This window comes from Solanum stenotomum, chromosome 7 (genome assembly GCF_019186545.1).
Source record: "Solanum stenotomum isolate F172 chromosome 7, ASM1918654v1, whole genome shotgun sequence".
NCBI lineage: Eukaryota > Viridiplantae > Streptophyta > Magnoliopsida > Solanales > Solanaceae > Solanum > Solanum stenotomum.
The window spans coordinates 5,120,359-5,136,871 of record NC_064288.1 but is presented as its reverse complement, the minus strand read 5'-3'; the positions used below and the strand labels follow the sequence as shown (position 1 = coordinate 5,136,871).

The following is a 16,513-nucleotide window of genomic DNA, read 5'->3' as shown; positions in this document are numbered from 1 at the left end:
AATCTCCATATGAGAGGCTATATGGAACCAGGCCAATGTTGACACACCTAAAAGTGTTAAGATGTCTGTGTTTTGCTAAAAATCTATCAGCGAATGATAAGTTAGCATCCAGGTCAAAATCCTCAATACACATGGGGTACTCAGAAACTCAAAAAGGCTACATATTGTTTGATTTATCATCAAATAACTTCTTTGTAAGTAGAGATGTCATATTCAAGGAGTCAGTGTTTCCCTTTATGACTACATTCACAAACAAAGAAGTTGGTCCTTTTGTGGATAATATGAATGTTGAACTACTAAATGTAGATTGGATTCCGAGAGTTGACAGTGTGACTAGAGATATTACTCTTGGTCAAAACTGTTCAGAAGAAATGCAAAGTTCTAAGGAAAGTGAACAGGAAATGGTAGAAGAGAATACTGTGATGGAACATGTGGAGGAAACACATAATTCTGAGAATCAAGGCAATCTGGAAGAAGTTGTTCCAAGAAGGTCTACAAGAGGGGTACATCCACCTGTATGGATGAAGGATTTTGTGTCTCTAAATATTAACAGGGAAGTACAATTTCCTATATCAGATTGTGTGTCTTACAGTCATTTATCTAAGAATTATCAGCAGTTTGTTGCAGCAACCTCTATAAATATAGAACCTGCTACTTATGCAGAGGCAAGTAAGGAGCCAAAATGGGTAGAGGCAATGTAAGCTGAGATAAAAGTCTTGCAAGATAATAACACTTGGGAGCTTGTTGATTTGCCCAAAGGGAAATCTCCAATTGGTTGTAGATGGATTTATAAAATCAAATACAAGTCCACTAGGGAGATAGAAAGACTGAAAGCAAAGTTAGTAGCAAAGGAGTACAGTCAAAAGGAGGGAATAGATTATAAAGAAACTTTCTCTCTTGTGGTAAAAATGGTTACTGTAAGGACTATTCTAGCATTGACTGTGTCAAGACGCTGACACATTCACCAAATGGATATTTATAATGCATTCTTAAATGGTGATTTACAGGATGAAATCTACATGAATGTGCCTCAAGGATTTGCTAGTCAGGGGGAGAACAAAGTATGCAGACTGATTAAATCCTTGTATGGTCTTAAGCAAGCACCAAGACAATGGAATCACAAGCTTACTGAAGCATTACAAAACCTTAACTTTAACCAAAGTCAGCATGACTCTTCCTTGTTCACAAGGAAGAACTTTGAAGGAATTACAATAATATTGGTGTATGTTGATGATATCTTGATTACAGGAAGTAGCTTGGAGCTGATAAAAGGAACAAAAGATTCTCTACAACAAATATTCAAAATGAAAGATTTAGGTGAGTTAAAGTATTTTCTTGGGATAGAATTTGCAAGATCTGAGGCTGAAATTGTTATGCATCAAAGGAAGTATGCACTTCAACTTATATCTGAAGTGGGACTGTCTGCTGCTAAACCTTCTGGCACACCTATTGATGTGAATGTCAAGTTGACATCTAAACAGTATGATGATCAAACAGGGCAAAATAAAGAAGACAAACTTGTAGATCAAAGTTCCTATCAGAAGTTAGTTGGAAAACTCCTATACCTGAACATGACTAGACCTGATATTTCTTTCAGCATCCAAACTTTAAGTCAATTTTTACAACAACCCAAAAGGTCTCACATGGATGCTGCACTTAGAATTGTCAAGTTTATCAAACAACAACCAGGTCAGGGTATATTACTGTCAAGTAATCTAAACAATGAGGTAACAACCTATTGTGATGCAGACTGGGCAGCTTGCCCTATTACAAGGAGATCTGTAACAGGCTATGTAATCAAACTTGGAGAGTCTATGGTATCCTGGAAAGCCAAGAAGCAAACAATAATATCAAGGAGCTCAGCTGAAGCTGAGTATAGAAGCTCGGCATCTACTGTGGCTGAGTTAGTTTGGTTAGTGGGAATGCTGAAGGAGTTAAAAGCTGAAGTAAGGCTTCCGGTACACATACATAGTGACAACAAGTCTGCTATTCAGTTAGCAGCTAATCCAGTCTATCATGAACGTACTAAACATATTGAAATCGATTGTCATTTTATTAGAGAGAAGCTGCAACAAGGACTAATCAGTGTAAGCTACATACCTACTCAGAACCAGCCTGCTGATGTCCTCACAAAAGGTCTGACCAAAGCACAACATGAGTTCTTACTGTCCAAGCTAGGAGCTCTAAATATATTTGCCTCTCCTAGCTTGAGGGGGAGTGTTAACAGAACTCAAGAAGCAAAAGAGGAAAGGTCCAAATTATAGGTAGAACACTGTTAGTCAGTTAGGAAAAGTTAGTTAGTTGAAAGTTAGTTACATTCAAGAAACAATTAGAGGGGTGAGTATGTGTATAAATACAAGACTAGAGTCTCAATGTAAAGTAATTTTTTTCTGGAGAAATAATATACTACTCTGTTTCAATTCATCTTCTTCTTCTTTAAAGTCATCTTGTATAAACCTTCATAAATGCCTTTACATTTCAAGACACACTGCTTAGTGCGGGTTACCCCTTCTATGTGATTTTCGAGCTATTGAATAGGAGCGGGAGTTTTACCTTGTGCGCATTGTAAAACTTAGTTTCCTCTATTTTCTTTTTATTAAATTTCAACACTTTTGACTGAAAATTGTCAGAACTAGATTTTGTCCACTATGATTTGTTAGTTATATCAGATCGTCCAATCTGATTCATATTATCCCTAACATGTTCCACCTGATATTGTGGAATTTGCATTTGCATGTTCTCATACTCCCAACCTGCCCCATGCATAAAATTGCTAATGTCTGTCAGATTGTGACAAGTATGAATATCTGTTGACTTTAAAAGTAAAGGAATCAAATTCATTCAATTATCAAATCAAATTGAAGATGTGTCAATTCTAGGTTCCCACCAGATAGACTGTTCCCAAGTTTTTCTATTCATCAACATATTTTTCCATAGTTGAGATCCTCCCCCGCTCCGGTCCGTTGGACCATATTAGAAATTTATTCTTTGCAATTTTTATTTCACATGAAGTTTGCTCATAATGAATTATGAGTTCTAAACTTTCACCAACGTTTATAACACAATGTTTGAGACATATTAAATATAGACCTAAACTCAAGACCTCCCTCATGTTTAGGTAAACACATCTTATTTCAAGCATCCCAGTATTTACTCTTTCCTGAAACTTTTCTTTTGCTCTAATTTTTCCATGAATTAATCAATTGTATTTTAAGGTATTTTAGGTACATCATTGATCACTCCACAATTCTTGCAACTTGGGCCCTTCATTTCATTTTACATTTTCTAACACTTATTTTTCTTCTCAACAATTTTTTAAACTATACTTCATTTTCATTTCACTTGGTCCATATAATAGAAAAAGATGTTTCATTTAAGTTATACTTCTGGTTATAAAATTATGATTCACCTTTTATGTTTATAATAGATCTTATTTTAATTAAAAAAAATATGTGTTTGATCGTGAAAATTTAAAATTTAATTTTACGTTATATTTCAATTTTGAAAAACAACTTATAACTTGTTTTCTCGCTCACTTTTAAAATATCAATGTATTCAAATATGAATATTACCCACATATTATAAAATATATAACTAATTGCTATAAAAGTTAATTTTATTGAGCATGTGCAAAGCACGGGCTACCGTAACTAGTATATATACACACGAGTACACAAGTAGTCTTTGTAGACATTAAATATTTAATTTAAATTTAATTTGTATTTCATTTTTAGTATATTTTACTCGAGAAACTTAAAAACCTCAAAAATAGTCTTTTTAAAGAATACTTTTGATTTCGATTTTTAAAAATTACAAAAAATATGTTTCTTTGATTTTTTTTCCTTATATTTAATATTCAAGTAGTATTTTTATTGTTAGTTATTTTCAAAAAAATAAAAATAAAAATGATTGAACTCAATGACATCTTGTCACGTTGTAAATTTCATTTCAATTTTTATCAAAAACATATTTCATAGGAGAGGAGAATATTTCATTCTTCCTTACCAAGCTTTTTGATCTTATCCAAAATTCATAAAGGCATATTAGGAAAATTAGACTCCAAAATATCGACACTAAACCCTACATCTAGTAGAAACTAACCTATAAAACCTAGAAAAAAAGGGATGAGTCGTGACACCAAAATAAAAAAGAGAACCACCTTAAAACATTGTTGTTGTAGCTCTAAAATCAGTTGAAGTATGGATGAAATTTTATTTTTTATGTTACCACAATGAGTTTGATTATCACATATATCCTAGGAAGCATGTAAGAATTGATAGTTTAGTGAGTCAAGTTCTTATTTAACTTGCTTAGCAGCCAATTTTTTCATGCTTAGGATAAATGTGATAATCAGACTTCATCAATTTAACCATTTAAAATAAAATTGTATTCATACTTCAGATAATTACACAACATAAAGACCAATTAATCAACAAACAAAGTAAAAAAATTGAGTTTTCATGTCAAGACAACATCTTTCGAAACTCCAAAGAATAAAAAAGAACCTTGAATTGAAACCCTAAAAAAACGAAAACTATGGAGAAGAAGATGAAGTTTACATGGTGGAGTCAACTAATTTTAAAATTGCAATAACAATGTTTTAAGGTGGTTCTATATTAGAGAAAAATTGAAATTTTGAATGGTTTTTCATGGAGTAGTAGAGAGTTTCTAGGTTCTATAGGTTTTTATTTATAGTGAATTTGGTGTCTATATTTTGGAGTGTATTATGTCATGAATTTTGGATAAGATAAAAAAGTTTAGGGAGAAAGAATAGAATATTCTTTTCTTCTATGAAGTTATGTTTTTGATAAAAATTAGGATGAAATTTACCGCGTGACAACATGGCATTGAGTTCAATTTTTGTTTTCATTTTGAAAATAACCAACAATAAAAATCCTACTTGACATATTAAATATAAGAAAAAATCAAAGAAAAATATTTTTTTCTAATTTTTCCTTTTACTTAAAAATCGAAAATAAAAGTATTATCTAAAGACTATTTTTGTGGTTTTCAATTTTTTCAAGTAAAATTTACTAAAAATGAAATAAAAATTAGATTTAAAATAGATATTTAAAGCTAAAATATGGGTTGAAACTCAGAAAAGGATAAAAAAAAAAACCACGTGGCTATAATCTTATATTAAAGTAATTCTACTTACAATAGAACTCTACTTATGCATAGCTTGTACACTCCTAGTATACTATAACTATGTAGAGTAACTACCATATTTGATCATTATCTGATCATGAGCATCATTATCTTTAACACTCTCCCTTTTCCTATCCGTATCGATTATCGAATTATCATAGTGATTTTTATTCTTATTTGTTGATTAAGATTATCCCATATGACTAATTATTGTGGTCAAGTTACTTGTATTCTTATTAGATTGTGTTAGCTGTTGTGGTTGATATAGACATCCCTCATTGAGATTTGTACTCAATTATTTCTCCCACATCGATTGGGAATGTTTTGATTCCAGACTTTTGATATACCTCAAGCTTCGAATAATTTTGTGTTCTGGAGTATTCCAACAATTTTTACAACAAACCTTTGGTTATGTAAAATTGCTCATGCTACATATAATTTTTTATTCGAATTATAAAGTCGTTACTAATTGAAGTCCAATTAGAAAGTTAAATTTAACAAGACGCTCAATATCTATTTGATCAATTATTTAAGGGTTTTTTACCTTTTTCTTTTTTGACCCATAAAAAGAAACTAATTACGGGCACCTACTAAGATTTACAAAATATGCAATGATTATTATATATATTATGTATATTACTGTTTACTATATGTATATTATTTATATATTATTCATATTTAATATACAAAACATATATATTTGTTAGCTGCATTTTCTAGGGTGTCCCAAAAAGGAAATTATCTTCCAAAGAAGAAAATTTCCTACTTTTCTTTTCTTTCAAAGGAGAACCAATACACATTACTCTTTAGAGTGACTCAAATCTTTAATCCACTGATAAATTAGATGCTCAATTACTAGAGCTAATCTCCCTTGTTGGGTTCCTATTTGAAGTTCTACACTGATGTAGTGATGTGTATTATTTTTCTATTATTTTTATGTTTGTTTATTATTATTTTTATATTCTTCTTATGTCCCTAACAATAATTAAGGAATAAGGACATGCATAAGCATATGTGCCACTCTTTGTAAATCAATTCTTTCGTTTGTTTCTTTTGATTTTTACTTATATCAAATTTACAATTGCACCCAATTCTAGCTTCAACAGGAATAATCCGAATTAATAAAAGATTCGAACAACGGCTCGTGATCTCTCCACCTTACGAAAATAAATATTCGGTGTAACCTTACAAGTGAAATTTGGGAGAGTATGATGTATACGAAGTTTTATTCTTATTTTGAAAAGATAGAGAGGTTGTTTTTGATAGGTCATTGGCTCAAATAAAGCATATAAAAAAATCAAGTATGTAAAGCAAACATAACAGTAAGAAATTTATATCGAAAACAATGGAGAAAAGAACAGTAGCAACAACAAATAATATGATAACTAAAGTCACGAAGACAATAAAATTGAGGAATAAGATAGTAAAAGAGTACTCATAAAACTAATATTGATGAGGAAACTAATATGTCCTCACTAAATTGTAGATGTCTCATGTGTTGTATAATCACCTCTATTTGATACTTTTTCGGTCTACTTTTACCTCTCCTCATACCGACTAATATCTCATACCTTCTCAATGGTGCGTCTATGCATCTTCTTTTCACATGTTTGAACCATATCACAATCTCATCTCCCTCCTTTTGCTCACCATGGAAGTCACTCTTACCTTGTCGAAGATATCTTCATTTCTAATCATATCTCTCCTAATTAATATACCACACATTCATCACAAGTACATCCTCATTTTCGTTAGTTTCATCTTCTGGACATACGTGTGATTTCTTGACTGGTCAACACTCCGTCCAATACAACATAGATGATTAACCATCACTTTATAAAACTTATGCTTGATGGCACATTCTCATCTTACAATATACTGAATGCAAGATTCTATTTCATTCTCCCCGCTCTAATATTATATATAACATCCTCGTCAATCTCTTAATTTTCTTAAATTATTCACCAGACACTTGAAACTTCATCCCTTGAAAATAATGTGTATCAATCCTCACTTTCAAATCAGCCACATAAAGTAATGTCACTGATCTATGTACCCTGTTTTAAAAATATAAGCTATTTCTTGTTATTTTCAAACTCCTAATTTAAATGTTCACTTGCGACCTGTACAAATTAACTTCATTGGAGTTGGTTAAATGCTTACAATTGTGCAGAACTAATGTAAGAATTTAGTATTTGGGCTAATAAATTAAAGTGTCATATACATATCTGTCATTTTAATATCTTATTCTTGCCAATACATTTATTTAATTTGGACACAGAGAAATGTATACCTCCTTTTAAATTATGAGAAGATCAGAACAATAAAAAGAGGAATTATTAGTTAGGGGTTATCCTCTTAACTTGTGATTACATAAAAACAAATTAAAGAAATGATGATGACGAAAATAATAAGATGAGATATACTAGCAAACTAAAGCAAGTTGGACATAAACTTTAGTGGAAAAAATTAAATAAATTTGAAATAGCAAGACAATAAAATAGTAAATAACAAATTAATAAGAACATTTCAAGCATTTGGAAGCAATCTAAAACTTAGGACGTTTATTATCATGGTGATGAACTTGTGAAGCAAGAAGCTCGTCTAGAAGATTGTTATCCAAATACTCAAATTCAACCTTCTCTCCATGATCATGTCGATGATCAGAAGAAGCCGAAGCCGAAGCAGAAGCAGAAGCAGAAGAAGAGGACATGTTCATATTGTTCACCATTGTAGATGGCACGTTATAGCTCGATCCAAGACCTAGAGGTACATTAGTATTATTATTGATATGATAATGTCCATCATTAGGGAAGTTGAGAATGGCTTGATGGCCCCTTAAAGAAAAGGCAGCTCTATCATAAGCTCTAGCCGCTTCTTCAGCTGTTTCAAAAGTACCTAACCATAGACGTGCACCATTCCTATTAGGATCACGTATCTCCGCTGCATATTTTCCCCATGGTCTTCGTCGTATGCCTCGATATTTGTTCTCTCTTCTTCCTCTTTGATCTTCGTTCTCCATCACCTTAGTCACCCTTTTAAGTTTTTGTTAATATCTACGGGATATAATATAACGTGCTAAAGTGTGTGTGGATGTTTTTAAGTATATATGCATGGATGGATATGACTATTATTTATTTTCAATAAATAGATAGATGTCGTAGTCATATTTGACCATTGACCAATTTTGACTTCTTCCACATAAAGGTTGGGGTTAGAGTCATGGGTGGCAACGAGGCTGATGGTGGCTTTCCTAAATTTACATGAAAGATTTGACTGGTCATAAATCGGGTTTATATTTTGGGTGGCAAAATCAAATCTAATTCGTTTAAGTTTCGATAAGTTATTGATTCGTTTAATTTATTTTAACTTATTTAAAATTAGATTGATATGTAGTTCAAAAGTGACTTACACGATATTAATCATAATTTTTAAAAAAATATTAGGTATTGAAAATTTACGAAAAAATAAATAAAGCAATTAAAATTTTGTAAAATATGACTGGATTGAATTATGACCAGTTTTGATCAAAGCAGATTTTGATTGGATTGAATTGAATTGTGACCCATTTTGATCCGATCAAATTTGACCGAACCCGCCAATTGTCAACTCTAATACTTGAGATCAATTACCCTATAAACATTAAAGTTGAAGGGAAAATGTTTAGAATTTGTACTGCAAATCTAATTACTTTCTTCTATTCACTTTTATTTATCTATTATATTATAAATAATTTGTTTTATTTATTTATCTACTTTAGCACATTTTAAGATAAAGATTAAAAAAAAAAAGTTATGTTCACTTTTAACATTAAATAATCATTTCCTCAAGTTCATTGAGATTATATACCAATTAATATATGTATTATGGTAAATTCAATAATGGCCTATAGATTAGTCGATGTTGCTTAAACATCTCAATAAAAGAAGGATTTAATATTTAGTTATTCATTCATAAGGTTCTCTCTCACTTATACGGATATATATGTATCGGGTTGATTTGAATTCTCTGTTATCAAATCAAATCAAATTTAAAAAAAAGAAGTCAATTTTTCATTTTTATTCTGGAATTTTTCCATGTCTCGATATAAACATCTGACAACAATTTGTTTTATGTGAAATATATAATATAAACGTCATACTATTTTACACAATTATACTTATCCAGTTCAATAACAACATTATAATAAAGACAAAAAAACATATAATATATTGAGAGCTTCAACTCTTAGAAGTTGAGCACTTTCTAACTTGATAAACTTTGTATAAAAAAAAAATATTTAATTAAAAATGAATAGATTTCTACATGGACAAAGGGAAACCTTATGGGATAATGGTTTCATTGAATTTAATATTTACAAAGTAAATTATAACTAATTTTTCGTTATTGATAATAATAATAAATGAAAGTTCCAAGTTTGATGATTGTCAAGGTCCAATTTGGTAGTCCGCCCAGTGGGATGATTGGCCCAATATTCTTTTCAGAGATTGAAGCCAATTAGTGTTCCAATAACAAATTATTTTGAAGAATATATGAAGCTTCCAAGAACCAACCATATACCTGTTTTAATTATTCAAATCTTAGTCATTAAATATGTTTATTTTCAAGGTCAGAATCGTAATTAAGTGTGTTTGTTTTTCTTGTTGTACAATCATTTTATAATATTTTATTAATATATATTAGATCAATTTAGTATTTTTATTATTATTTTTTTATATATACAACTAGATGTTGAGAAAACAAATAGTCTAAACTATTTAGTATTCAGATCTTAATGCAACATCTTGATATTCAGATCTGTGTGTCTATTTCTATATTTGTTTATATCTTGTTGGAAGTTTGGAATGAAAATGCCACAAACCTAACCTAAAAAATATATTTCTAAAAAATCCATAGAGTGATACAGTGTTATCTAAATAATTAACATACAATTTCAAATTTAAATTGATAACATTACAAATTTGAAAGATACAAACTTAAATGACTAGTACATTGCAAATCAAAATATAAACTTTGAACTTCAAAGTTCAACTTCTTGACTTTGAACCTTTTCACCAAGTGCCTAATTCATAAATTATGACGGAATGACCTGGGAGACCCTTATACTTACAACTTTTCCTACTGAACTCTTAAACTCACTGAAACACAATATTTTAAAACCAGAGTTGGACTTATGCTTACATATTGTACAAGGGTCCTAACTCAGAGTTGGACTTATGCTTACCTATTGATATTGTACCACATAATTGAAATTTAACATGTTCTTTGTCTATCGCTCAAAATATGCACACTTGATCTTGATCTTGATCTTGATCTTGTTAGGGTTTTGCCCTGATTTTCTTACCTTATTTGAAATTTATATTTTTCTAAAAGAAAAGACAAAATATTACCATAAATATTTTTACTTTTCCGAAAAGGAAAATATAATATTCTTTCACATTTGGTTTATTCTTTCACGAGAAGGAGGAGGATTATCCATGAAACTTTGACGTGGAATAGCAAAGTAGCAAAATAGATAGAGCGAATTGTGTGAAAATCGAAAAAGAATCAAGTGATATTTATAATTTTAATACATGGCCAAAATCTAATTTAATAAATATAGAGGTTAAAATAAAGTTCGCAATGACTAGTTTTTTTTAATTGGAAATGACTAGTTATTAAAAACGATAAATTTGGCAATGACTAATTTTAAAATTTTCCAACGATCGAATCTATTAAATGCATATATTAATTGTATTATTTAGATTATCTTTTTATATATATATATTTTTTTTAAAAGTCAAAACCCGCCCCCACCAACCTGGTACGATCCGATTAAAAACTAAAATTAAACATCTTAAACCGAGTAGGAGGTTGGGCCGAACACCCTTTCCCTTACCCAAGCCCATCCCAGTCCAGACCTAGCATTGGCCCAAAACTAGTGTGGGCCAGGGCCACATCTTAATGAGCCGGTTCGGCCCAGATGACATCCTTCCTATAAAGCCCTTAATTGAGTTGAGCAAGATGCAGCTAAAATTTATTTGTTTATTTTTGTTGATTGAAAAAGGTTCAAGTAGACACTAATCATGCAAAATGATACATCAATATTTTTCGTTAATAGTTTGGCTCATATTAGTTTTTCGATTTTAAGACGATGACACCTTTGCTAAGATGCCCTTAGTTAAGTTTCGTTAAAGCTTCTAGATTTATTTAACACGTTTTACATACAAATAATCAGAATATTTGTCATATGAATTTTGAGGAAAATGATTGTAGTGGTTCATGCACCATATCCAATTTCATTTCACCATCTATGGCCCTCTATTCACTTTTCATTTCACTTCTTTTCAGTTATTATTATTATCATTATCATTATAACGTAAATTAAATTTGTGGACCATATATACATAATTGAGGACCTTCATTATTTGTTTTCTTTCCTCTTTGGTCATATAGGGTGAGCAATATAGTATATTATGATTGATTTCAAATATTAATTGTTTTGACAAATTAATTTTGTTCAAAATATTTGATGTCTTGAACAATAAAGAGTCATTAGAGTTACTTCTTTCTGTTCTTATTATTCAATTAGTAAAATATTAGTTAAAGTAAAATGTTTAAAGGGAGATACAGAAAAAAAAAATAACTATTTCTATGATGTGTGTAAAAAGTTTAGAATATGGTGTTTTAAAAAAATAAAAAATAAAAAATTGTGGGTCATGTTTTATATTTAGAAAATATTAAATCACAATTTCAAATTCCAAAGTACTTTCATTATTTTAGTTTATCTACCCCTATTTCTTTTTCACATATCATTTCTTACTTTGTATTAAAAAAAAATTCAAATACTCACAATTTTCACGATTAAATTCCCCCCCTTAATGAAGCTAATATCTCAAAAGATTACTTAACTATCTAAATTTATGTAGCAAAGTTATTAAATTTTATTTTGTATCAATAAAATCACTTACTTTTATCTTTCAAAATCACTCACTAAAATTACCATTAATTTATTTTGCCATGGAAAAATAAATTAATTTTTATCACCGGTTAACATGAACCTCATATCATATAAATAAAATTAAAGAATCGTGCAAGTATACCAACATGAGATGAAATATTTAAGTCTACCAACTTGACTAATATATAGTCCAATTAAATGACACAAGTATACCAACATGACTAATCTATAGTCCTATTAATTAAATGACGATTCTAAGGTTTGTTTTAAATTATAATTTCTAAAATTCTTCTTTCTTTTGTAAATTTATATCTAATTAAATGATGTCATAAAAATTGAGACGAAAATCGTTATATATGTGGGCAAAGCTTTAGAATATTTTTTGTATATCTAACTAAATGATGTCATATAAATTGAGACGATGATCGTAATATACGAGGGCTAAGCTATATAATTATTCGGCGGCAAATGGTGATACGTAGGAGCAAGAACTTATGTTTTTATCCATTGGAGTTGGCCCTAATAGAGTGAAGTAAAATTAGTTATACAAAGTTGTAATAAATAGAATAATCAAGTAGTGTTTAAATTTAATCTAAGGAATTAGTAAACTTAATTACATTGTGTGACCAAATACCATGAACCTAATGACTTTCTTAGTGATTAATGCAATTCATAGTAAGGTCAATGAAATGGCCAATAATATCTCATTCTAGATAAGTAACTGATTAAATACAATAATAATAGTAGCCTACTTGGATTTTGCACACGAGGCAACTGCCTATTTACTCATTTTTATTTGTTTTTAGAATATGGTCCTATGGCCTATGCCCCTATCCATTGTTCAATTTGTTTGTTCTCTAATGTATAGAAAGCACTAAATTTGAATTTTATTATTTAAGACTAAATTCGGTACAGGTCAATATGGAGGACCAAGACATATTTCTTGTGAATAAGACAAAGTGAGGTTAAAAAGGTAGAAGTAATTTTTTTGAGTATGTCAAATTAACTAACTAATTAATCCAAAATATTATTCATCTACCCTTTTTGATAGAGGAATTATATGACTGATTTCAACTAAGAAATTGAAGTAATCCTCCTAATGTGGAGATTAAATAAATTTCAAGACTGTCAAGAAATATGCTACTAAGAGCTTTCGAATCACAGAAAAAAAAAAATCAAAGAGAAGAATCAAGATAGGAACAGAATTGTACAAAAGTTATTTATCAATAAAATATTCATATTTCTTCGACCAAAAGTAAAGGTATTGATTGATAAATAGAAAACTATTTCCACAAATTTGAAATTGGGTGTGGATGGTAAGTACTTCCCACCTCTTAACTTTAAGGATTTCTATTCGAATCACTAATTACGCAAAAATGTTAAAGCTCATGGAGAGAGGTTAAATACTAAAACAACTTCTTCTGTTTTTATTTTTATTTTAAAAAAACATAGTTGATTGATTTATTTATTTATTTTTTAAATAAAAGAATGGGGTAGAGAAAGGGGAAATCAGAAATGGGTCGGGAGAGAAGATTACACAGTAGGAGAATCAAACCCCTCACTAACAAGATAAAAATTCAGATAGTCAATTAACTGAATTATTAAAATTTTCCTACTTGATTGATAAGTTATTCCTCACAAATTTATTAGGAATGTATTTAGGATGTGTGATATTTAGAGATTGATACATTACAACAAGAAATCAAAATGTCAACATATTTGGCCAAAAGGACGAGCTGTCTTTGTCTATGCTTTATACTCTATTCAAGATTATATATCTTTTTGATTAGAGAATTTTATATATGGGACTTGGATTTGACTGGTACAAACAAACATACACAGGATTGAAGGCCTGAATCTAGTCATTTCATTTCTTTATCCTCTTAGATTGGTCCCTAACCTACTAATAAAACTAGATTTATACGGTATCTAATGTTATTTGATTTGATACGGAATTTAAACAAGAAAGAAAAACTCTTAAAATATATTATATAAAATAAGTCATAAATATTTGTACAGTTATATATTGTTTCAATAAGGGTAAAATTGACATTATAAATATATGTCATTATTTTTAAAACTGATTAGAAAAAAAGTGAATCTTATAAATTGAACAGAGAAAGTATTATTATTATTGAGTATTTTACACTACACTTATTCCCCAATAATGCAACCTCAAGCTTGCCATAAGAATATCGTGGTTTATTATCAACAAATTACTCAAGTATATAATAAAACTAATGTGCAAAAATTCAGAAACAATGTACACAAGTGGCAAAACCAAGTGAATACCTATGCTTTTAGACTATATATATATATATATATATATATATATATATATAATCTATCAAATATGAATTCCTTGTTCAAATTAGAGGGCAGTCATTGTGAATAAGTACATGTGCTCAATTTAAAATGTACAACTATACTAAAATAACAAGAAAAATGAAAAAGTACTATGCACTATATGTCTAGAAGTGTAGAAAATATGAAATTTGTCAAAGAGTTTTCAAGAATGTAAGCTGTTATACAATACCCTATTGATTCTTTAAAGTTCATGGGATGACTTTTGGCTTTTTGTAAGTAGAGCATAAAAGCCAGCCACCTTGACAATGAACACAAGAGTGAACTATTTTTGTTTTAAGGTAAATGTTACTCTTGTCCGGTAATTTAAGTGTCTTAGTTTGATTGAATTAGAAATTTAAGAAGTAAAGACATTATTTCTTCATTCCATTTTAAAAGATTTAATTCAGGTTGGCTCAAATTAAAGATAAGGCCACTAAAGCCTCTCTTTCTTTTTTTGGCCTCTATTAAAATTTTAATCTTAATTATTTAGATTTTAATCATTAAATTTGTTTGTTTTAAATTTTGAATCTTAATCATTAAGTGTATTTTTTTTTTAATTTTACAATCACTAAATGAGTTAGAATATGTTTGAATGATTAAGATCTATTATAAAGTCTTAATACCATATTAAGATGTCTATTAAAGAATTTACACAAAGATGACAGGTCACTGCTACTCCATCTACTTTTATTCACTTACCACCCACAAGCCACAATTACCACCACCGTCAATCACCACCACCTACCATCCACAATCACCACTATCGTTAATCACTAAAATCAGTCGTTATCACCATTAGCCATCATTTGCAATCATCACCACCAATCATTATTTTATTACATCCATTAATCACTATCGATAATTATCACTATCTGTCAATATTATATACCGCTAACAACCATCGTCATTCACCACCCTTATTAACCAAAAATTAGATAGAATGTCGTGTTGGAAAGAGCAACAAAAGTTTCCTGCATAAATTTGGTGTTATATAAGAGGCATAGTAAAGACATGAGGTGTGTAATATATAGGTGAAAAAATATCAATCATTATTTGAATGATTAAAACAAATACCAGCTAACGAATCGATGGGCTACTCAATACTACCTGATGAACTAACATAAATTTATGTTACTTCAATTCCAATTTTAGACCTATTACTAAAGCATGTAGCAATCCAAACAATATATAATGTTAGCACTAATTTTTGCAACATGATTGGACATCTTATACAGGTTGCAACTCATCCAGGAACAGTATTACATAAGTCTAGGAATTAGAAAACTTGATTGTGTTCATTGCACATTTGATATATAATCCATGTGATTCATGAGAAGGAACAAATTAAATTAGACGACACAATATTATTGCACTTATAATAATCAAGTTATAAAAATTGATGTAATTTAAACTTGCAGATAAATATGAAACTAGTGGATTGTGTTAGGACCGAAAATAAGCAGGTGAAACACGGAAGCTAGCAAAGCAAACCTCGAAAGACCATGAGTAAGAAGACAAACGAGAAATATACAAAAAAAGATAAATTTAACGTGGTTCGGTCAACGTCCACAAAGGAGATGGGCAATGTCACGACCCAAAAATGGATGTGATGGCACTCGTCGTATCCCACTAAGACGAGTCAGCCTAAAACCCAATCATTTCTATAAAGTGCGGAAATAAAGCAAAGTTCAGTAACAATTACTATTACTAAAACAAGTCAACTTAATTCAATCCCCAAAACCTGGTTGTCACGTGCACAAGCCTCTAATGTAAATACTAGAATTGAAATAAAATACGCAAGTCTCAAATGATGTTGTCTTTCAAGTAAAAACAAAATCATAAACAGGAGTAAGGAGGTTCGCTGAGATGACAAACAGCTAGCTCTCAGAAACGAAAAGAATGGAAGGTATCACGAAGATCCGGGCTCGTAACCTACAAAAGATTGTAGAAGCAAGGGGTGAGTACCAAACCACACGGTACTCAACAAGCAAACCTCTAAACACAAGCTAAGAGTACAGAATACGGGTACTCCTTACACCCCATCCTAACCTCCATAACTACAACCTGCATAAAACCAAC

The 16,513-nt window shown here is 30.1% G+C and overlaps 2 protein-coding genes across 2 annotated transcripts in view; both read right to left on the bottom strand.

Annotated features, from left to right (window-relative positions):
• Positions 1–16,513, bottom strand: part of LOC125870339 (photosystem II reaction center W protein, chloroplastic-like) — an 841,908-nt gene that overhangs the window by 728,518 nt on the left and 96,877 nt on the right. The window lies entirely within an intron of this gene.
• Positions 7,695–8,191, bottom strand: LOC125870333 (ethylene-responsive transcription factor ERF098-like). The gene has a single exon (XM_049550736.1). The coding sequence runs from the start codon at positions 8,168–8,170 to the stop codon at positions 7,697–7,699; it is 474 nt and encodes a 157-aa protein (XP_049406693.1). The 5' UTR covers positions 8,171–8,191; the 3' UTR covers positions 7,695–7,696.